General features: G+C 36.9%; 1 protein-coding gene across 1 annotated transcript; it reads left to right on the forward strand.

Annotated features, from left to right (window-relative positions):
- The first annotated feature begins 614 nt into the window (after positions 1 to 614).
- rgs5a (regulator of G protein signaling 5a) lies at positions 615 to 22,894 on the forward strand. Its single transcript, XM_053636322.1, has 5 exons — positions 615 to 845; positions 4,868 to 4,981; positions 12,776 to 12,837; positions 20,408 to 20,574; positions 21,253 to 22,894. Exons 1-5 carry the CDS (start codon positions 802 to 804, stop codon positions 21,412 to 21,414), a joined length of 549 nt encoding a protein of 182 aa, XP_053492297.1. The 5' UTR covers positions 615 to 801; the 3' UTR covers positions 21,415 to 22,894.
- The last annotated feature ends 1,546 nt before the right edge of the window (positions 22,895 to 24,440 follow it).

Here is a 24,440-nt window from a genome sequence, read left to right on the forward strand (position 1 = left end):
CTATCTATCAGAGAATATCATTGACCTCATCATTATTAAGTTCCTGTTTTGTACTCTCTCTCTCTCTCTCTCTCTCTCTCTCTCTCTCTCATGTATGCCTTTTTCAGTATATTTTAAAGGCTGATATATCTGTCTATCTATTTCAGATAATTCCACTGACCTCATTTTCCCAGAAAATCAATAAAGCTTCCGAAGTGAGTTCCTATTGCTCGCTCGATCTCTCTCTCTCTCTCTCTCTCTCTCTCTCCCCCACCCCCCACGCACATATTTTGTTATTTATGCCACATTTAGTTATTTAACTCAACATCAGAGTTAACATCACTGAAATTTTTAAGTATATCATTCCAGGTTGTTTTCCCCCTGTCCAAGCTGTTATTCATAAATAAATCCCCTCTGAATGTGTAGCTTATCCTAGATCTGAAAAAAAAAAAAACTCTGGCTCTGAAGACGAGATTAAACTGTAAGCCGCTCAATCAGTATCATATTTCTAGTGTACACAACACAATCATGATTTTACATCAACTCTTTTCAGTATTTCATTGGTTCAGCAGAAAGTGCTCAGGCCATTTGTCAGGGGTTTGAGGAAACTCAAGCTTCCCTGCACTTGTTGACATCTCAAGAGCACACACTCAGCCATGGCGTAATCGTAAACTGCAACTCAATTGGCTGTAGAGCTGCTGGCTTAGATCCAATAAGTGGTCTCCATATAACAGAGCGGAGCACAGAGAAAATTCAAAAAGGAAAAGGAATCGTTCATGGTGGTGGATTAACCCTGTGAAGCTATACTAAAGAGTCCAAACCATGTGTAAAGGATTAGCTGCCCTGCCTCAGACATGTCTGGAAAGGTAAGCAGACGTTCAGTTGTGTTTACTGTACTAAACTGTTCTTTCTGCTTCAAACTTTAAAAGGAAATACAATTTTAAAAAATCAACCATGATGTCTAAAGATTTGGCAATACTAAAGAGTCCTCCCCTGAAAATGAGATTTTTGTATTCTCTCTTGCATAATACAGCTGAAATAACACTTGATAGAAAAAAATCTCAGAAGTAAAATCAGAAATAAGAAGAATGTGTTCTGCGAATATCTGTATTAATGGTTCAATATTGAGTGGTAGATTTTAATAAAAGAAATAAGCACTATTCCTTCGGAAAAGCTTTAACATTAGCGTTTTTAAATTTCTGCACTTCTTGATAATGGGTTTGAATATAAGAGCTGTGAAATTGTGTTGAAAGTTTCTTTTTAGTGTGATTATTATATATTTTTTACTCTAACGTCTATAAGTATGAGATTTTAAGCAGGACAGTTTTGCCTTATAAATACATTCATGAAAAAAAAACAAAAAAACTTTTTGGTATATTGAATCAATACATTTTGCTTCTGCAATCATGTGAAAAGCCTGAATGTCTCAATTACAGTACAGCATGAATGCATGAGCTGTAATAAAATTTAAGACTCATATGTTTAAGTAACTGCCAATGGTGATCAAAGGCAGTGCTTTCTGCCTCCATCACAGAAAAAAACAAAATGGTATAGAGGGTCTGTTTTTAATAAAGCAAGGTATGGTTTCAATAATACAGGATGACGGAAGCTTAAATAACTAAGGATTAAAAAAAAAAAAAAGCATAACTCAGAATGGAATTCAAATGGTGAAGGTTTAGTTTTTCACGTGTTAGTTTGAAGTGAGACAGAGAGCTTTTTTCTGGCCCTTCAGAAAAGCATGACAAAAATGTTTTGCTATGTCCTCTGAAATAAATATTTTCCCCCTCATGATTTTTACTGGTGATGTATATTAGGACTGCTCAGACTAAATCATTTTAGATATTTGAATTCAGTTCAATATTGTGAAAAGGGAACCTGGGTGGTAATAATAATAATAATAATAATAATAATAATAATAATAATAATAAAAAGACTCTAACAACAGCAACAAATTAACATACAAGTACCATATACAGGACATAATAAGACTTAATTTCTTTCTATTTTCTTACTTATTTACTTATTTTTCTTCCTTCCTTCCTAAACTTATCCAAAAAGTAATAAATTTACAATGGATATAAAAGGTATACACACCCCCGGCAGGTTAAAATAGCAGGTTTTTGTGAAGTAAATAATTACACAAAGATAAATCATGTCAGATCTTTTCCCACAATTAGTGTACAATTGCAAAGTATACAAATAAAGTGGGAAAACAACCAGAAAAACCTAGTTACATAAGTGTGCACACCTCTAAACTAATACTTTGCAGAAGCATATTTTGATTTTTTTACACCACTCAGTCTTTTTGAGCAAGAGTCTGTCTGCGTGGCACGTATTGAATTGGCAATATTTTGGCATTCTTCCTTGCAAAAACATTCTAAAGCCATCAAATTGAGAGCGCACCTCCTGTAACAGCCTGCTTCAGGTCACCCCACAGATTTTTAGTTGGATTCAGGTCTGGACTCGCTAACAATTATTTTCTTTTCTTAAGCCATTCATTTGTTGATTTGGATGCTGAAATGTGAAATTACTTTTCATCCTCTACTTACTAGCAGACACTTTTGACTGGTATTTGTAGCTATTCATGATTCCCTCCACCTTGATAAAAGCTCCATTCTGGCTGAAGAAATGCAGCCCTAAAGCATGATGCTGCCACCACCATGTTTCACCATGGCTATGGTGTTCCGTTGGTGTTATGGAATTTTGGTGCCAAACATACCTTTTGGAATTATGGAATTATTATACCTTTTGGAATTGGTCTCATCAAATCATAACACATTTTGCCACATGGTCTGGGGTGATTTAGTTAAACTTGGATTTTTTTTTGTGAGAAAGAGCTTCCGTCTAGCCACCCTAGCCCATAGCCCAGACATGTGAAGAATACGGGAGATTGTTGTCACATGCAGAGAGTAATCGATAATCAGTCAGATATTCCTGCAGCTCCTTTAATGTATGTGTCTTTGCAGCCTCACATGTAAGTCTGTGTCTTGTCCTTTTGTAAATTTTGGAGGGACTTCCTGTTCTTGGTGATGTCACTGTGGTGCTCCATTTTCTCCACTTTGATGATGGCCTTCAAGGTGTTCTATGGTACATCTAATGTTTTGGAAATTCTTTTATTCCCTGCTACTGATTGATATCCAAGTGAGATACTGTGGATGCTTTGTAAGCTCTTTGCAGGCCATCAGAAAAGCTGATCTATATTTGGGGTTAATCAGAATAATTTCATAGATGACAGAATAATTTCAATGATGTATGATAATTATTTTTGAACATTAGATTGAATGTGTTTGGTTTATTCTGAATACAGCTGAATACATACATTCCCCAATTATAAAAGGGTGTGCACACTTATGTAGACCCTATTGTAATTTTGTTACTATTCCTATTTTTCCCTAAAATGTTTCTGGTTGTTTTTCACTTAATTTTTATATGTTGTAATTTCACACTGAGGATGAAAATAAGTTGTGTAATGATTAATCTTGGTTTTATTTTTATTTTTTTTCCATCACAAAAACCTGCCATTTTAACAGGGGTGTGTAGACTTTTTATGTCCACTGTATATAAGTAGAGCATTAATTCCAACTAAATGAATCTTGGTTCGATCCTGATCTCAGGTTACTATTATAATGTAGAGTTACACGTGTTCTCCTGTGTCCATGTGGGTTTCATCCTGGTTATCTGGTTTTCTCCCACCTCATAAAACTATGCTCGGAGATGGATTGGTGACTCTAAATTGCCCCTAGGTGTGAATGTTTGTGCATGATGCCCTGTGCTGGATCAGCCTTCTCACCAGGGTGTGTCCTGCCTTGCATCCAGTATTCCTGGAATAGACACTTGATCCATTGTGACCAGGATAAAGCCCTTACTCAAGATGAATAAACAAATAAAAACACTTCCTTTAATTTGATATCAGTCTGTAATGTCACTGTTGAAGAATTTCAGCCACAGTTCTGTGCAGAATTCTTTTAGTTCAAACACATTGGCAGGTTTTCAAAAATGAAGGGATCATTTCATGTCTTATCCTATTATCCCTATTTGGTTCAAGTCAGGATTTTGAGTAGGTCACTCCAAGACATTCTTTTACTTTCTTTTCTGCCATGTGGATTTTTTTTTTTTTTTATCTTTCATTGTTTTTCTGCATAATTTTTATTTTCATTAGTCTTACGCATTTTTGTGCGGTACAGATGGTCGTTTCAACAATAGCAGAAAAGCATCTCCATGACTGTTTGTATGAAATTTTTAATTTTATGCCAGACATAATGAGTAAATGGTTTATCTTTCTATGGAAAAAGGCATTGGTATCATCCAGATGGTTTTGATTTTGCCATTAACATTGGTATTTCTCTTGGTTAATTGTGGTTTCTGCCTTGCTACTCTCCCAAGCATCCAATTGTCGCCTACTCTCTTTCTTACTGTGGATTGTATACACTGACCTTAGTTGAGGTTAGAGCAGAATGCAGTTTGTTGGGTGTTGTTGTGGGATCTTTTGTGACTTCCTGGATGAGTTGTCTCTACACCCTTGGAGAAATTTTGGCCGACCAGAAAGTCTGGGAAGGTTGTTCACTGTTCTCTGTTTAGAAATGATGGTTCTCACTGTGGTTCAGTACTGTCCCATGGACCAAAACTGGCTTCATAACCCTTTCCAGAATGATTTTGACAATTTTCTTATCTCCGAGTGGCTGATGATAAGGTTCAGTATGAGGGACTGTAATCAAGCCTGGACGTGTTCAGTCAGCTGTGTTTAGTCAGGCTTCCTCTGTCTAATATTATTTTGTCTACACTATCAGAAAGTATTCGGTATGGCAAGCATAGAGGAAGTCAGTGAAGAGCAAACAATTTGTACTGTAAATCTAATGTATGTATTTGTGTGTTTATGTTTCGGATCTAGGGCTAAAGGGATCAAGACTAAGTTGGGAACTCTGCTCCAGAAGCCAGAGAATGCCATTGACCTCATCATCCCATACCCTGAAAAGCCTGAGAAGAAACCAGAAAAGCTTCAGAAGTGAGTTTCTCCTCCCTCTCTCTCTCTCTCTCTCTCTCTCTCTCTCTCTCTCTCTCTCACTCTCTGTCTGTCTCTATCATATCGTATATTCCAGACACAATATTAGTCTCTATTCACATATTTCATCAAAGAGTTGTTTCTGACCATGAAGCAGCTGGATGTCAACTAAATAAATAAACACAGCTGGATATAAATAAAACTTCTTTTTAATTTGAAAATGGTTGATTACAAATTCAAACGAATTCATACAAACAATCTAGCTTAAAAAAAAGTAAAAAAATAATTAATGTTGAAAATAGGGGCAGGGTTAGCAATAATGACTTTTCGTATCAGTTAATTTGTATAAAATCACTACTGGTAATTCCTTTACAGAAAAATCCCATACATTTCACATGCAATCATACCGTATGTCTTTCATATTCTGTCGAGTTATGCCAGAATGTGAACAGTGAATCATGTGTAAAAATCACAATGTGAAACATAACGTGAAAAACCACACGTGTAAATCCTGTGCAAATGTTTAAAATTCATAGATTCAATGATGATGCAATATTTCCACCTTTTGCCAGTGTCATGATGACAGAAGCTTTGAGAGCAGGAAATTAAAGCTCCTGTCACTATCAATTTAATAAACTTCTATTGCCCCTTGAACATACACACAACACTTCCGTGGAACTAGTAGATAAAGACTGGATAATATTGAGCAAACTTTTAAGTTTAACAATGTCGAAAATATTTATGTAAAAGCAAATTATTATTTATAATTATAGTCTGTGTTAAATACAGTGGGGTCAAAAAGTCTGAGAGCACTAATGAAAAAATGCTTCTATTTTGCATTCTTTTCTAATTTAATACAACATTGTTATTATTATCATTACAAATTATATTATTGACAACAACTTAAAAATTATTTACATGAATTTTAGTGTTTCTTAGTGTTTGGTACGTCCCCTTTTGTATTAATGGCAGTGTGCACTCGAGCTGGCATGGACTCCATGAGTGTGTGCACAACCTTATGATCCATTTTAGATGTGTTCCATCAGAACACGTTTCAATAGAAGATATTAGACATGAGGGAAATCTGCCTTTTGTACAAAGCAGTTAACATCATGTTACAATTCAAGATATTCAACATTTACTACTTTTGTTTTATTCAGTTCAATTAAACAAAATGTTTATTTGTATGGTGCTTTTAACAATGAACATTGTCACAAAGCAAGTTTACAGAAATATATAAATTCAGGATCTAAACTTTTTAATTAATAAATGTTTCCCTAATGTATCCCAAGACAGAAGTGATGGTGGTCAGGGAAAACTACCTGAGACTATATGAGGAAGAAACATTGAGAGGAACCAGACTCAAAAGGGAACCCATACTTATTTGGGTGACACTGGATAGTGCGATTATAAATAAATCCCTTCTGCTCCTGTGTACTCCATGGTCAAAATGTGCAATTGTGTAATCAGGAAATTCATTAAGGTTTTCACATGAAGTTATCAACTGTTCACTGATGGAGACTTGAGTGCAAAACTGTTCATGGCGATTGCAGTCCTAAGCCATCTTCATGGTTTTTAAGTGGTATCATCCACAGTAATCTTATTATCTTTAGGCTTTTTGTGTAGGGTAATCCTCAACAACAAAGTGATTTCCAAGTAATGAGAACTCCAACCAGAAGTAGGGCATCAGGATGGATCAGGCAGGTCTGGAGAGCCGAAGGGGTCACTGGCATCTCAGGACATGCATGTGTAGTTCAACAGATTTTTAGGCATGCTAATTGTGATGTAATGGTTAAGGACAATGTACACTGTTTGCGGAGTGCAAGCAGGGACTCTGGCAAGATTAGCTATGACAGCAAAGGAAGAGCCAGAAGGTAACACAAACAAATATTTTCAGCCTGGACTTAAACTCTGAGACTGTGTTTGAGTCCCGAGCACTAATTGAGAGCTGTTCCATAACTGTGGAGCTTTGTAAGAGAAAGCTCTTCCCCCTACTGTAGCCTTCACTATTCAAGGTACCAACAAACAGCCTGCACGTTTATATATATAATACTATATATATATATATATATATATATATATATATATATATATATATATATATATATATATATATATATATATATATATATAAGTGCAGGCTGTTATATATATAATACTATATAATAAATGATTATTTACTAAAATCATAAAAAAAAATTTAATTATATATATATATATATATATATATATATATATATATATATATATATATAATTAAAAAAAAAATTAGCTTCCCAGATTTTCAATGTGGTCTCAGATATTTGCACTCAACTGTTTGTTTGTAATCTATATTATCATATATATCCTTTAAAATACAAATAAAGCATTTGCTTTGTAAAAATAAAATAGTCATCTTAGTAAATGAAAATATCATGAATATAGTCAAATTTATCTAGTATTTCTTATTATAAGATGACAATAAACCAAATATAACCAAGTATAATTAAACCTATTTCTGGACATTATTAGTCATTTCAAGCTGTGTAGTTTTCTTATTTTATTGGCAGATAATTTGCTTCTTTTTAGATATAAATGCTTAAAATTAGCAAAATTATCTGCCAACAGAAAAAGATTCATCCTTGAAATGAGTATAAATGGCTTGAAATTGGTTTAATCATCTTATATTTGTTTTATTGTGATCTTATAATAAGAAATACTAGATAAATCTGTCTATATTCAAAGTATCTCCACTTGCTAATATGTCAATTTTTTTGCAATGAAACCAGCTGCTTTTCACTATGAACCATGGTATCTGTGCCATTTCTGTAATTTGTACCAGACCTTTTAGAAAACTTGTATAATCATGCAGTGTGAAGAACATTGTTTTGAAGAACAAGAGAGAGTGTGTGTGTTAGTCCATTCTGCAATAAATAAAAAATAGTGCCAAAGAATTGTTTATACCATAAATCCTAAAACACCATGAAAAGCTTGTGTAACTATCAACATTTCAGAATGGATTGGAAGGTCTAGTAAGAGTGACATTTCATATGTTAATACCTTTTTTGGGCATCCTGAAATGGACGAGTACCTGTATATGTGTGTGCTTCTGTACTATTGAGTGTTATTACGTAGTCTGTGTAGTATGTTGTAAATAAAACTCTAATTGGTCAAAGGATGATCCTCTCATACTCTTTTATACTCAGAAGTGCAACATCACTCAGTTGCTGTTTTCATGGTCATAAATAAAAGATCCAGCACTGCATTTCTTATGTGTATGGTATTGTATTGTTTGAGATGAGGCACTTAATTCCATCCATCCATCTTCTACCACTTACTCCTTCGTCAGGGTCACAGGGAAACCTGGACCCAATCCCAGGGAGCATCAGGCACAAGGCGGGGTACACCCTGGACAGGGTGCCAGTCACATACACACTCATTCATACACTACGGACACTTTAGATATGCCAATCAGCCTACCATGCATGTCTTTGGAGGAAGGAAGGAGGAAACCCCCGCAGCACGGGGAGAACATGCAAACACATGGCCCCGGCGGGAATCGAACCCCGGACCCTGCAGGTGTGAGGCGAATGTGCTAACCATGAAGCCACCATGCGCCCGCACTTAATTCAATACTATATATTCAATAATATACTATATACTATATATTCAATAATATATTCTATTAGGATTTAATGGTTTGTATTGGTTTCCACTAGACATAAACATGCCACCAATGGAACCCACCACATTACCAGTAGAGACCCACAAGGACCATTATAGTTTCCATTAAAACCAATACAATTCCAATTATAACCATTAAAACCATTCGAATTTCTGTAATGATTTCTATTCTTTGTTTGTTTTTCCAGAAGGCTGAGTACTGAACAATGCATTCATGCATTCATGGGAAAAGTTCATTTAGTTCCATAATTTAATTGGAACCTTCAGGGGTGCACCGTGGCTTAGTGGTTAGCACGTTTGCCTCACAGCTCACACCACCTGTGTGTGCGGAGTTTGCATGTTCTCTCCGTGCTGCGGGGGTTTCCTCCAGGTACTTCAGTTTCCTTCCCCAGTCCAAAGACATGTATGGTAGGCTGATTGGCATGTCTAAAGTGTCCGTAGTGTATGAATGGGTGTGTGTGTGTATGTGATTGTGCCCTGCGATGGATTGGCACCCTGTCCAGGGTGTACCCCGCCTTGTGCCCCATGCTCCCTGGGATAGGCTCCAGATTTCCCCTTGACCCTGAAAAGGATAAGCAGTATAGAGGATGGATGGATGGATGGAATTGGAACTTTCTTATTCTAGAAAGTGGAACTTTCATATTCTAGAAAGTGGAACTTTCATATTCTAGATTCATTACACAGTAAGTGAAATATTTCAAGCCCTTTTTTTGTTTTAATCTTGATGATTATGGCTTACAGCTCATGGAAATCAAAAAACTTCTGAAAAGTATGTTTCCTTTCAAAGCGTGCGCTTCATACTGTGGGATGCTTTCTCGTACATGGCCAGTATCTGAAGTCTGGTAAAATCACACCTATTTATAGGCCTGCCATGGTCAGGTGATGTGGCATAACACCCACTGCGTGACTATAAAATGGTGCCTTTAAAAAACATTGTCACCTCTGTGCAACACTGGACTGTGACTGGAGCACTGATGGCAGGTAATGATGGTAGCGCTGGTAGCGATCTGGAAATGGAGGATGGATATCAGTTATGCTGTTTGATGAAGAAAGAATGCCAGATAGAATCAAAATAGGCTATATAAGTTACCCAGTAAGACAATACGTACCTCCTCCACTAAGCTGCTTCAAGTGTCAGAAGTATGCACATGTTAGTGCGGTTTGCAGAGGAAAACAATGATGTGGGGGAGACACACTCGGGTCACCGAGATGTGGGGGTGACCATGAATATGGTAAATGTGACAAAAGAGTGAAGGTAAAATGCTGCAATTGTGGTGGTCACAAAATGAGTATATACGGAGAGAGATAAAAGCACAGGAATGGACTGGAAAGGCTTTGGGTCAGAGAAAGATAAACGAGGATGGATTGGTGATTGGAAAAATGAAATTTGTTTAATTTATGGTTGAAGTGATCAATTGTTCTGCACAACAGAAAGCAGAACGGAGAGAATTAAAATCATAATAAGGACAGCAGAGGGGGAAGGCCAGGGGGACCGCGTGGCCACAGTCGCAGCCTGCTAGTAGGCCTGATTTAAAATAATAATAATAATGCTGAAAAGGCAAAAACAAGTGGTCCTGAGGGGCCATGGAGGGAGGTATCAGTTTTCTCTGGTCAGCGAGCTGTCACAGGGCAACAAAAATCTGATGTTTTCCCTCCAACAAAATGTGGAAAGTTAATGTCACTAAAGACCATCTGGCAGCATGGACTGTACGTTTCAGAGGTCTACTCACCACAGTAGTCAGCACAATGCACAGCCCAATGTTAGCCCAGGAAGTAGATCTGTCTTGGACAAAGGGGCCATAGAACATGTACGTCTATTTCCTGGTCCACAGAAAAGGTGGGATATGTGTCCAATTTTAGATCTGTGTCACCTGAACCGTACTCTTCAGACGTACAGGTTCAGGATGTTGATGCTCAAACTTATCGTTCCACAGGATTGGTTTATTACAATAAATCTAAAGAAGACGCATATTCCCAGTCACAGGAAGTTCCTGAGGTTCGTGTTTGGAGGCAACGTGTATCAATATCGGTTCTGCCTGTGTCTAGCTTTATCCCGTTGCACTTTCACGAAGTGCATGGATGCCGCACTGACTCCAGGGCATCCGTCTGCTAAACTACCTGGACGATTGGTTAATTCTAGCGTGGTCCAGGAAGTTGGCGATTCAACATCAATATGTTGTTCTTGCCCACATGAGGAGCTTGGGGCTCAGGTTGAACCTTAGGGACCTTTGCTTCTCCAATTGAGAGTGACTTTTCTAGGTGTTATATGGGATTTGAATACGATGAGGGTGTGTCTATCCTCAACTTTCATAGGGCAATCCTACCAACACTGAGCAAAATAAAGTTAGGTCAGTGAATGCAATGTACATTCCGGGCAACCAGAATGTGGGGGCAGACATCCTGTCAAGGCAGGAGCTGAGGCCTGTGGATTGGAGTCTCTATCCACAAGTGGGTGAGCCCATATGGTGGAGGTTCGGCCAGGTGGAAGTGGACGTGTTTGCCTCTGAGGAGACAACATGCTGCCCGCTGTGGTTCACCCTCACTCCTCCTGCACCAAAAAAAGGGTCAGGGCTGGATGCCATGGTACACATGTGGCTGAGGTCACGTCTGTATGCCTTTTCCCCGATCATTCTCCTCCCACAGGCTCTAGCGAGAGTTCGCCAGGGTGGTGCTATGTCTGCTGGTAGTAGCACCGATTTGGCCTGATCGAATTTGGTTCTCGGAGATAATATCTCTGCTGAACGGTACTAACTGGGACATTCCCATTCACAGGGATCTATTGTCTCAAGCCAGAAGGTTGATTTATCACCCTCAGCCAGAACAACGGAAACTGTGAGCCTGGCCCCTGAGGGGGAAAATTACTTTTCCACAATATTCAAATTTTTTTGAGATGCACCATATAGTAGGCTGTTTGTCATACAGCTTATATTATGTGAGGAGCAATAGAAATTTAAACTTAATCAAGTCTAAACTTCCTCTTCTGGAAAAAGTAGCTTCCTTTTTATACCAAATCAGTAAAGGCTACACATACACACACTTCTCCTAAGCAGACTGTTAGGTGAATACCTAATGTACTAGCCATTACAAGCATCAGTAGATAAGGTCAGCATAAGGTGGATAGAAACATTAGTGTGCCAACTCTGTCAAATGAAGTACAATACACCTACGCTATTACCACAAACGTCCACACATATGTGCCCACATCACCCTTTCATGTTGGTTGGTGGAATTAAAAATGAGAACAAACTGCTGAAGACAGTTGACACATAATTTCACAAGAACCATCATGAAATTAATAAAATCAGTAAAATGTCTAACAAAACTAACTGAATACAAGACTCACTAAATTGTCATGGACTAATGAGGAATCAGCTGACATAACTGTTATTTCTTAGAGGCTTGCATGTGTGTGAATACTCTCAAAATCACAAAAAAAAAAAACACAGAAACACAGTTTATGTAAGTTATTTCTATTTCATTGTGAAATAGGTGTCACATCCACTTCCATGGCAGCACTGATCCCCCACCCCTTCTTCATCACCCAAACACTTCCTGTTTACAGACAATATAAAGCCAGCTTAAACATTCAGTTAGTGCAAAGTCTTGCCACCTTTAACATTTCTGTAAAGTTCAGAGCCATGTATTCAGTGATTTTCTATTTTTGTGGTTTGAACCTTACCTTAATAATTAACTATTCTTTGGATTTGCCCTTTGTCTGGTTTATTCATAAATTTCTGTGTTTCATCAGTGATGTCATGTTCACTCTGATTTTGGATCCTGTCTTGAATTTTGTAAAGACACCTCCTGCACATGGATTCTCACACATCTCCTGAGTCCTGTCCATTACTCCCTGATGCACATTGAGTTATAAAAAAAAAGACTGACAGGCGACAATACCTTTATTTTACTAATTCACTTTTTACTAAGTCACAAAAATAAAGGTTTGTAATTTCCACATTCTAAGGAGTTTAGTTAAGTGTTTACTGTTACCTCAGTGGTACTCACAAATACATCACTTCTCTAAGTCAAACCAAAATAGATCTGGCACAGAAGCATAGAAACTTACAAATTAGACAATAAATGTTGGTGTTGAGTTGTTACACTTTGATAGTAACAGCCATTTGTGTCTTTCAGGCCAAACCCTGAAGAGGTTGCCCAGTGGGGCCAGTCTCTGGACCGAGTTCTCACCAACAGTTGTAAGTACACAAGAGCTCCTTTATTTCCTATCCATGTTTTGTCTATCTTTATTTATAAAGGAAGAGGCAGCACTGCGGTTTGAAATACTTCTTTAAGGTCCAATGAAGGTCAGTAGGGCATGCTGAGAAGCTGAATTGAGTACACATTTTACAGGCAGGATCTTCAAATGGCCCATCAAAAACATTTTTTCAGTCACATTAATATTACATACATAGAAACAAAAAGTAAACGGTGAAAAAACACCAAATGGGGTCCTACCCTCCAATCCTACCAAAACATATAACTGCATAAATTGTATATCTCTGACCCTGTAGATGTGGTGCTGTCATTAGAGTAGAATGAAAGAGCAAAAACATACACACGAACAGCTAAAACCACTGATTCAATATTGGACTAAAATAAGATAAATGATTTTTGGCCAAGTGTCAGAAAAACAGAAAGGAGAGGGAATGAAAAATAGGAAGGCGTAATTGGTATTGAAAAAACGTCAGCAGCTTTTAAACAAGACAGACATCTGAGTCCGAAGTTTTGTTGAAAAATGTGCCAAACATCAGAGATGTTTCTAAAATAAATTGTACCATTAAGAGTACAAGGCAATTATATTATATCCTAGGGAGAATGCATTAGACACAGGTCCAATATTGTTTTTAAAATTAAACATTTCAATCATTGTAATGTAATAAAGTTCCAGTGAATGCTGAAGTGAATTTTAAATGTATGCGTGAAGCAGTATGTCTATGCAAGTGTGTGTGTGTGTGTGTGTATGTGTGTGTGTGTGCCCAGTCGACCTACCAATCCAATCTCACAACTAGTGTCCATGTTAATATTTTACCCCAAACCTTTTTCTTCCAAGAACACATTTTTTAACTCAACACTAAAAAGGTGTAAAATTATTTATTTTCTTTTTGTTGTTGTGCAAAAAAAAATGACTATCCCCAGTGGCAGAATCCTACCTGACCCAAGATGGACAAAAGGAAGTATAATTGTTTCAATGGCGATGACAATAAACATTAGCATGAACATCTTTCAACATGACAAACTACATTATGAACAGTAGGCTAGTTCTAGGCTAACTAAAGATCACCACATGTTTGTACTGTACACCATGACATTCAACCATCGTGGCAGCATATGGTAGAACAGCTCTATCTGCCTTGCATGGAATCTCCTTGGGTGGGAACCTTCATGAAGAGCAATCACTGAGAGCAATTCATTTGCCAAAGCTGCACAATAATAAAATGGATGTAGTATTGAGACAGTACATACATCCAGGGGAGTGGCCTCTTCACCCAGAAGTGATAGCCCAGATCTGAGAAAGGTTTGGCAAGGTACAGGTGCACCAAAGTACAAATTGGCATAGTCAAACAGCCTGCTGGAACAGGATAATCTAGCCCACAACTGGTCTTATTCCTTTGTGTGGCCCTGCTGTGGCCAGTAAAACCTTGCTTTCACTGCTACAAACACCATCCTGTTCCAAATGGATGCCAAAAAAACACTTGCCTTGCATGCACTGGTGACCAGATGATTCTGGGGTGATCTTGTGGTTGAATCTGGGATTTCACCCCAGGGGAGAATCACCCAAATTTGTGAATCAGTCAGCTGATCTTATACCATGAGGATCCATTTTCTATACCGCTCATCCTATAGGGTCACGGGGAACCTGGAGCTCATCCAAGTGAGCATCGGGCACAAGGCAGGGTACACCCTGGACGGTGTGCCAATCCATCGCACACTCACATACACATTCAATCCAATGTGTCAATGACCTGGAGAACTGCCTGATTCCCAAGATCCTGACTTTTCTTTAGGAACATCTAGACAGAAGCAAGTTCCCATCTACATGAAAAAATTTACTGTGTGTGACAGCCATTGCCACAAGCCACAGCACCATGAATGGGATCTCTGGGGTTTCATAGATTTATAGCTGCCTTTCTAAAAGAATAAATGTGCTTCTGGCTGCCATAATCCCCTAGGAACCCACTAAGGGATGTCTACCTGGTTAGGATGCTGAAATGGGTATCTCAGAAAACTGTCTTTTTGCTAACAATCACTTTGACTAAAAGAGTTGGGGAGTTACATGTTCTGGAGGAAAGCTTGCCTTGCATGCATTGGTGGACTCTGGGGTGACCCCCCAACCCAGTGTCCTGATAAGTACCGTACCATGTCTTTGTCACATCTACTGTCTTGTCTTGTGTACTGCTCAGTCTTATTAACTACCCTATCTGTTATGTCCTACACCCACCACTCACCCATATTAACCTCTAATACAAGGTACAACACATTTTCGAATTTTTTTGGTGGACCAAAAGAAAAAAAAAGTGGGGGAAAGACTCTGGGATGACCTCGTGGTTGGTATGTCCCCTATAGTTTTATTTAGACTATCTCAGTCTCAGACCAACTCTTATTCTGCCACAAAGGAAAGACATGTGGGATCCCATGTCTAAACAGAGACTGGTCCATTGGGTTGTGGACATCACCACCAAGGCCTACGAATGGGCTGAACACCTAGACTACTCTTATGTTCCGCTCCACAAGGAGCATTTCCTCATGAACAGTATTTACTGGAAGTATCAGCCCACAGCAGTTTCTTGAGAAATGATCCATTCACATGTGCTTACATGAGTTTAACAACATTTGTAACATTTGTATGAATTGATTTGATTGGTATGGTCCAAACAGTGTTTGCGCTGCAAAAATTTGTCACCAGCTAAATTCTAATTGATGACCAGTACTTTACAGACTTGAAGACATGAAGACTAACAGTTTGCATAAACATCTCAATGTTGCATATAAATAAAGTGAGTTTTGAATAAACAGTGACATTTAAAGGTCACTGTATACAAACTATATCTTAAACTTATTCTAATTAACCACCTAAAATAAGTCATTATTATTCATGATACATTCATGATTCAGCCAAATATTTAAGATTTTTAATGTTTTATTCCAAAAAGTATTGAGAAGTACATAAAGTCATTCAGCGATTTCTGAAAAAGGCACCATCCAAGAGAAACCTATCTAGTCATCAGTGTGAAGAACAGCACTAATATTAAACCGGTATCCACATGTGGTAATAAACATGTCTATTACAACCATTTACAAATGATGAATGTTTGTGTTAATTTACTGTTAGTTTTGAAATAAGGTTTTAATAAACAAGTGACTATTAGGCAGCCTTTTTAATTACAGTTTAAATTTATTTTTATTAATCCTTCATATTAAACAATGGCAGAGTACCAAGACATTGAGACGGCTGATTACTTCCTAAGACTGTATCTATGTGAACTAGGATACACAGGGGGAAAATTGCAGCTGATTGATGAATAACAAGCCAGAAGGGAGAGAGATATCAGACAGAGATTTCACCACATATCACAGGCACCCTTTCAGGCACACATCAACCCTTATTCCCAGTAATGCAGTGTAGAGCGGTACGTGCCGAAAGGTGTAATGAAAAAAGTTATGGGCTGAGGTGTTACGTGAAATGAAGGAGAGAAACAAGACATTGAAATTTGCAAAAAAATTTGAGAGAAGTTTACTTGGCAGATGAGGGTAATTTGTTAGTATATTGTCAATAGGTCTATATTTTCATTTAGACAATTATAATCACTATTATTATTATTATTATTATTATTATTATTATTATTATTATTATGTCATTATAAATCACTGTCTTTTTCCTTAATACGTTGCATGCCCTTGACATGAGCAGCTAATCTTAATTATAGACACGTTGCCTACAATTTGTCGAGTACATGATATCCGTATGTATGAAATTATTTCCCTTATTAAACTTTGCATGTGTGAATCTCACCATATGCACATACAGTATACTATTGCATGTTTTGTTTTGTTTTTCACCAATTTATTGTTCAATAAAAACACATATAGTATATAGCATTATATGCAGTAATAGGTGGTCCATAAGTCCTTATTGTTATGCCACATAAAACTAAAATATTAGAATACCTCAGGTCAGGAAAACATGAATTATTATTATTATTTTTTTTTTTTTAATTATAAAAAATATCTATTGGTTTTGGAGTATTGGTACAGATTTTTTTTTTCTCAGAGAAAATCACATCAGATTTAATTCAAATGGCTACTAAGGACTTATAGCGCACCTCTCATTTAAAAGTAAATCTAAGCAAATACATGTTTTTGTACTACTGTAGCCACACATAAAATGTATAAGTGCATTAAAGTTGTGAACACCTATTTATTTTTTAGATGTAAATAATTTACAACTATTTGTTCTACAGTAATTTACAAGTTCTTTTATGTGATTATACATGGTGAGGAGTCTATCCAGGAGTTTATCCAGATGCATGAATGATGAAGATTGAACAATTATATTGCTATTGCTTTTTTCCATTTAGAGGGCTGAGCAGCCAAACCCTCTGTTGGCTACAGATTTTTGCATTGATCATGACATGGCAACGTGCACTTCCAGGCTGTCAAGACCAGGCTGTGTAAGCATATGTTGTCAATGTTCCAATCCCAAGCGATTTGGTCATTTATCATGTCCATCATCACATTCCATTGGGGCAGTGCAAAACAAAAAACTTGGCATTGTACCCCGAAATACAGGAGAAACTCTGGAGGGTAGAAAAAAAAGTTCACAACAAAGTTCACGGGGGGGGGGGATATTACTAAAATCAGCATCACCCAAAGAGCACGTCACTGCATGCTCCTTGACTGTTTTCACTGTAATAATTTAATTAAGTGGAATTGATATTCCCACCCAGTTCCTGCCTCATGATCAGTTTTCCAAGGATAGGCTCCAGATCCACCTCAACCCTGATTAAGATAATTAAGAAATTGGTTACTGAAGATCAATGAATATTAATCTTTTACAATGATTTTTGAGTGCTTACTTAGCATCTAGATTCAGCATTTTCCATTCCTATGCAAAAGGAGAATGGGAAATGGGATGAACAGGATGTATCTGAGGTCTGTTATATTCTACACAAATGAGGCCAAGCTCAAATCACAAAGTGAAGACTTTGCTATGAGTACTCAGCTAGGAAAGGAGCACACTGGTAAACTCCACTAGTTCATTAAGGAAACACTAGAGGTTCAGAACGTAAGGAGACAGAACCTATGAAATATAAATAATAAAATCCCCATTTTTTTCTGTTGTGGCTGTTTTCCGACTTAAATAGACTATTAAAAATATTCTGCACGACTGTTTCCTTATCTAACAACAGTGGTTTAACAGTGGACTTCCTGGATGTAGCTCTTTACTGCTATTAATAAAGCAGCAGAAGTCAAACTGTTGAATTCCAGCTGTCATGTCTGGATCTCCAGAGAGATTGTTTCACATTACTTTGTGGGAATTGGGATTTGTTTAATTAAACTTTTCTCCATTTAAATCCCTTGTCTATGGACCACCAGGATTTCAAGGACTTTTAGGACTTTGTGCTGCCTAAAAAACTGTTTTAGAGATGTTGTTTCTTAATTAGTTTTAGGCCAACATTATCTTAATGATCAAGAAGTGATAGCAATTGCACATATTTAAGATCTAAATATTTTAATAATACAAAATGTTCTTTGGTAAATAGTATTGTGATTCTCCTCATGATTTTGTCTACACAGACTTAAAACGAAGAGGAAATGGGATCAGGAATCAGCTTGCACAAATGTTGATTTATATTACTACTATATATTATTAATCGATTATATACTATTAATATAGTAACATAGATCATTTTTGGATCAGGAAGGAACATCTCTGAAACCTAATTAACATTAAATGTCATGTCATTCTAAGCAATATCGGTGCCAATCTTCTCACAGTTGCTGTGAATGTGTAGTTCACTCAAGCTCTCAAATGCACCTTCAGTGTTCTGAGAAAGAGCTCTATCACTGATTAACAATAACAACAGCAACAACAAATGTGTGACCTACATGTGTTTCTTTGTTTAATTTGTACTTTGATTTCAATCAGTCAATCAAAACATTTATTACAGACTCAGGGTCCAATTAAAATACAAGACAATAAATAAAATGAACAGCATGCAGTTAAAAATGCAACGGTACCAATGTCTCCACAGCTTGGACTGGTAGCGTATAGTACTGACCCTTATATCCAATAAGCCCACAATAATTTCATTTTCAGACTTGTTGAGCCAGCAAATGAAGATATACATAAAATATCTTAAAACAGCACGAAAAGTATTAACTCCTGCAGCCACAAACATTTCACTCGCACTATGCCATCTAGGTGTCTTTAATACCATTCTCATTGCATCATCATAAGCTACTTGAAGTCTCTGTAAGCTTGTTATCCTATAGTTTGACCACAAATGTGCAGTGTAGAGTGGTGTACAATATGTTTTAAACAGTTTAATTAAAGAAGGCTGGTATGTACACACAAATATATCATTCAACCATTAGCAACATGATGCCAAACTTTTTATGAATAATTAATATATATATATATATATATATATATATATATATATATATATATATATATATATATATAAGCATATTAGTCATTTTATATCCCATATTTATAAACTTCAGAAATACTACATATGTTTTTTCAGAATAAATTACTAACCCTGCAATAACACTATGCTCTACAGCCTTATGTAACACAGAAACACACACACACACACACACACACACACACACACAAACACACTCAGTGAAAGACAAATAGACAAAACTGTTTGTGCTTCCTAGTTTTTTTATGTGAAGTGTTTCAGATCCATAAGCATATTGCATGTGCCTCTTCCAGAGAGCAAGCACATTAAAGAGAAAGCTTTCCATTAGCCGGTAATTTTATTCCCCAGAACATGCAAACTCTGCACACACAGGGTGGAGGCGGAATTTGAACCCCCAAGCCCCCAGAGAAATTGAGAACATGCTAAAATGTATTGTTAGGAATTAGTCATTCTGTAATAAGAAATAAAATGGATAAAGTGCACATCTAATAATTAATAAGGTCTGCCAAATTATGTCAATTTAAATAAGACCAAAAAAAAGGGTAATTAACATTATAAAATTACACCTCCCTAAAACATATTCTCTAAATTAAGTGCAAAATTAAGCTGTTTTTGAATACACTTAATGTATAAAGCATACACTTATTGAGATAAACTGATTTCTACTGCAGAACACTGTAATGGAATAGGGACACAGTGAAGGACTCTGTGAAGTAAATGCCTGTGAAGCCAAATCAAATTGGAAAGACAAAATAGGTGCCTTTGTTTGTGATGATGGGTATTTGTTGATGTTGTTATTTCCTGTCAGACCATTTTGTTTTCTGCCTGGACTATAATTAAATCTGGTGTGTTCTGCAGACAAGCATTCCATTTAATTCAGATAAATTGAAGGCTACAACCATGGTTTTAAAAGATAGCAAAACAATAAAGTCCTTTTTTTATTGCAATCAACCACTCCAGTCAGTGATTTTTCACAGATTATTGAACAGGTGCCTACATTATATGGAGCATGCTGGGAAATTTTTTAATAAACCATATAGGGATATTCCTGAAATGTTTCATGTTGTACACTTACATCAATATAAGGTCCTTTCTATTATTCTTTATTATGCAGATGGCCTTGCTACATTCAGGAGCTTCCTGAGATCTGAGTTCAGTGAGGAGAATATTGAGTTCTGGTTGGCTTGTGAGGATTTTAAGAAGACCAAGTCTCCACTGAAAATGGCCACCAAAGCCAAGAAGATTTATGAAGACTTCATTCAGACTGGTGGAAACAAAGAGGTTGGTTTATTCCATTCTTTTTTTATTATTCAAACTCCAACAGATGATGACGTGCTTGTGCTGTTGTGTTCACCTCTGAAAAGACCTATCAAAGGTGCAGTATGTGAACTCTCTATAAAGGAAAAGGAGTTTGTTTAGCTTTTCAGCAGTAAACATTTCCCAAGACCTTCAAGTTGCAGTCTAATTAGCTTCCTACATACAAGATTCAAACAGATTCAATAGCTGATCTAGTGCCGTCTTCGGTCACCTGGGAGTGTGGAAATGTTTTGGGGGTTTTTTTGGTGTTTTTTTTTGTCTGCCTCTCCTTTGGCTTTGATTATCACTTTACCTAATTATTGTCACGTGTGAGACTTAACAAGTTTGAGCATGATGCACTGTATAATCCTTAGGTCAAAGGTAGGTCAAAAGTTGGAAAGACAAGCTGAGATATATTTTTCAGTCATTGAAAGTAATTCGACATTTAATGAATGAATGTAGCTAATTTCATTTTTGTGTAATCCCACTGTCATTGTGTAAACATCCTCAATGAAAAATAATGAAATCTTGTACTGACTGTAATGAATGACTGAAATTGCGTTCCGTTTGGAAGTTAACTGCATTAATTCTCGTCCTAATCTTGTAATCATATTCCCCAAAATAACCACTGCTATAACATGCTCAATGCCCTTCACTCTTCAGGTGAACATTGACCACTTCACCAAAGACGTGACTCTGAGGAATCTGGTTGACCTTTCCGCTACCACCTTCGACCTGGCTCAGAGCCGCATCTACACCCTGATGGAGAGGGATTCCTTTGGCCGCTTCCTCAGATCTGAGCAGTACCAAGAGCTCATCAAGTAAACACAATTGTCCAGCTGTAGGGAGACAAAAACACAAACACATACAAGATCGTGTGGATTTGGTAATTACTTTAGAAATTCACCCTTACAAATCCAATTATAATTTGTCGATTATTTTACTTTACAGATAATGTAGGAACCTCAAAATCAATCTGACTACAAAAAAATGATATTGGAATCTTCCAGAATTTTGAAAATAAATAGTCTCCCTACAGCTATTGTCAAGAACTTGTTGATGACCAAAAGACCAATTATTTTTCTCTTTTAAAAAAAAATGGCAAAACATTGTTAAACATTCAAATTGTACCCATGCATAATGCCAACATTTTAGAAGTACTGTTCACAGTTTGTTTTGCATGACCAGTTAGCTGGAACTCTATTTAGTTCCCTGTCTACTAAATAAAATGGAAAATCCTAGTCAGACTAATTCCCACTTGTAATTCATTAGACTAGACTATATTTGTAAAGAGGACATCCTGCCCTCTGAGGTGATGGGAGCAAATGAGGAGTACTTTTTCTAGGAATAGTCTACATTTATGTTAAAACTCATGTGTAAAAGTGATGGGGAGTTGGGGGGAGGGGGGATACAGACTTAAGCCCTGAAAGGCCCATCATCATTCAAAGTAAAAGAAGAGAGGGACGTGTTTAAATGCACTGAGTCCATGGGAAAAGCCAGAGAGGAGGCTTGTTGTGGTGTGTACGTTGCTAAGATGGGAAAATCAAGTAGGAGTGGATCTCCATAAAGCATTGGAAAACTTTTTTTTTCATACAGAGGGACAGCTTTCCCAAGGAAGTATAAGGAATAATCACAAAAAAAGTATTAGTGTATCTTGATTTAAGCAAAACCCAAATGTCTCTTTCAAGACAATTATAATCACTATTATTATTATTATTATTATTATTATTATTATTATGTCATTATAAATGACTGTCTTTTTCCTTAATATGTTGCATGCCCTTGACATGAGCAGCTAATCTTAATTATAGACACGTTGCCTACAATTTGTCGAGTACATGATATCCGTATGTATGAAATTATTTCCCTTATTAAACTTTGCATGTGTGAATCTCACCATATGCACATACAGTATACTATTGCATGTTTTGTTTTGTTTTTCACCAATTTATTGTTCAATAAAAACACATATAGTATATAGCATTATATGCAGTAATAGGTGGTCCATAAGTCCTTATTGCTATGCCACATAAAACTAAAATATTAGAATACCTCAGGTCAGGAAAACATGAATTATTATTATTATTATTATTATTATTTTAATTATAAAAAATATCTATTGGTTTTGGAGTATTGGTACAGATTTTTTTTTTTCTCAGAGAAAATCACATCAGATTTAATTCAAATGGCTACTAAGGACTTATAGCGCACCTCTCATTTAAAAGTAAATCTAAGCAAATACATGTTTTTGTACTACTGTAGCCACACATAAAATGTATAAGTGCATTAAAGTTGTGAACACCTATTTATTTTTTAGAAGTAAATAATTTGCAACTATTTGTTCTACAGTAATTTACAAGTTCTTTTATGTGATTACACATGGTGAGGAGTCTATCCAGGAGTTTATCCAGATGCATGAATGATGAAGATTGAGCAATTATAATGCTATTGCTTTTTTCCATACAACCATATTCATAGTACCAAATTTTAAACTACACTTTCGTATACGACAGATAAACTGATCAGCCATAACATTAAAACCACCTGCAAAATATTGTGTATGTCCCCACAAAAACAGCTTTGACACATCGAGGCAAGGACTCCACAAGTCCTCTGAAGGTGTGCTGTGGTATCTGGCATGAAGATGGCCATTTTGACTGGTCTGGGTTATGCAAGCCCATATGCAGCAAGCTATGATGCACTGTGTGTTCTGACACCTTTCTATCATAGCCAGCATTAACTTTTCACCAATATGTGATACAGTAGCTCTTCTGTGGGATCAGACCAGACAGGCTAGCCTTCACTCCCCACGTGCATCTGTGGGCCTTGGGTGCCCATGACCCTGTCGCTGGTTCATCGGTTGTCCTTCCTTGAACCATATTTGGGAGGTACTAACCACTGCATACTGGGAAAACCCACAAGACCTGCTGTTTTGGAGATGCTCTGACCCAGTCGTTTAGCCATCACAATTTGGCCCTTGTCACTCAGATCCTTACGTTTGCCCGTTTTTCCTACTTCCAAGACATCAACTGTTCACCTGCTGCCTAATATATCCCACAATAACAGGTGTCATTGTAACCAGATAATCAATGTTATTCACGTCACCGGTCAATGGTTTTAATTTTATGGCTGATCGGTGTATGTAGCATTCACAGTCACAGATCTTCTGTCAAAAGGCTAATGATACTGGATGCCCCTTATATCAAGGGTGGCTTGTATAAATGAGCTAACCCCCACTGCTTGCACATTTATACCAGACATCAAAAATATATTAGTATACAAGTAGACAAGTATAAGGTTTCGTTTTTGCCATAAACATCAGATTAGTTGCTATGAAGAGATGTTTTAAAGTGGATTATTTTGGATTTTTGTGAAATCAAACAGCACCACCAATGGTCATAGGAGAAATACAAAAGTGAGGCTGGGACTGATTTCTTTCTAGCCCACACTACATATCGGTGACAGTTGTGGCAGGTAATTACAAACAGTGAAAATGCCTTTGAAGGAGAAACTAAGAGTAGATAGACTAAGCACACATTGTCCAATCAAAGAACGAAGTACACCAAAGGACAGAAGACAGAACCTGTCTGTCTAGTTTTTGTAAACACAGTCTGAAACCCATTTGGGCAAAAAGGATATTGTTCCACCATTGTCAATAGGCATTAGATTTTAACCATCTCATTTAAACCCACATGGAAACAGAGAGAACATGTGAAACTCTTCACAGAGCTCAGGATCAAACTGGGTATCCTGGAGCTGAATTTGATACATTGAACCACCCACAATTATATGGTGAATAGAAGTCATTGTATAAAATCTTCATAGTAAAACTTCATATAAACAGCTGGCAC

The sequence above is a fragment of the Ictalurus furcatus genome, chromosome 11 (genome assembly GCF_023375685.1).
Source record: "Ictalurus furcatus strain D&B chromosome 11, Billie_1.0, whole genome shotgun sequence".
NCBI classification, from domain to species: Eukaryota; Metazoa; Chordata; class Actinopteri; order Siluriformes; family Ictaluridae; genus Ictalurus; species Ictalurus furcatus.

What these genes read in the sequence shown, in the direction of transcription:
- rgs5a (XM_053636322.1), top strand. Translation starts at nt 802, where the DNA reads ATGTGTAAAGGATTAGCTGCCCTGCCTCAGACATGTCTGGAAAG. An exon ending in CCTCAGACATGTCTGGAAAG is followed by an intron (nt 846 to 4,867) that starts GTAAGCAGACGT and finishes TTTCGGATCTAG; the next exon opens with GGCTAAAGGGATCAAGACTA. An exon ending in AAACCAGAAAAGCTTCAGAA is followed by an intron (nt 4,982 to 12,775) that starts GTGAGTTTCTCC and finishes TGTGTCTTTCAG; the next exon opens with GCCAAACCCTGAAGAGGTTG.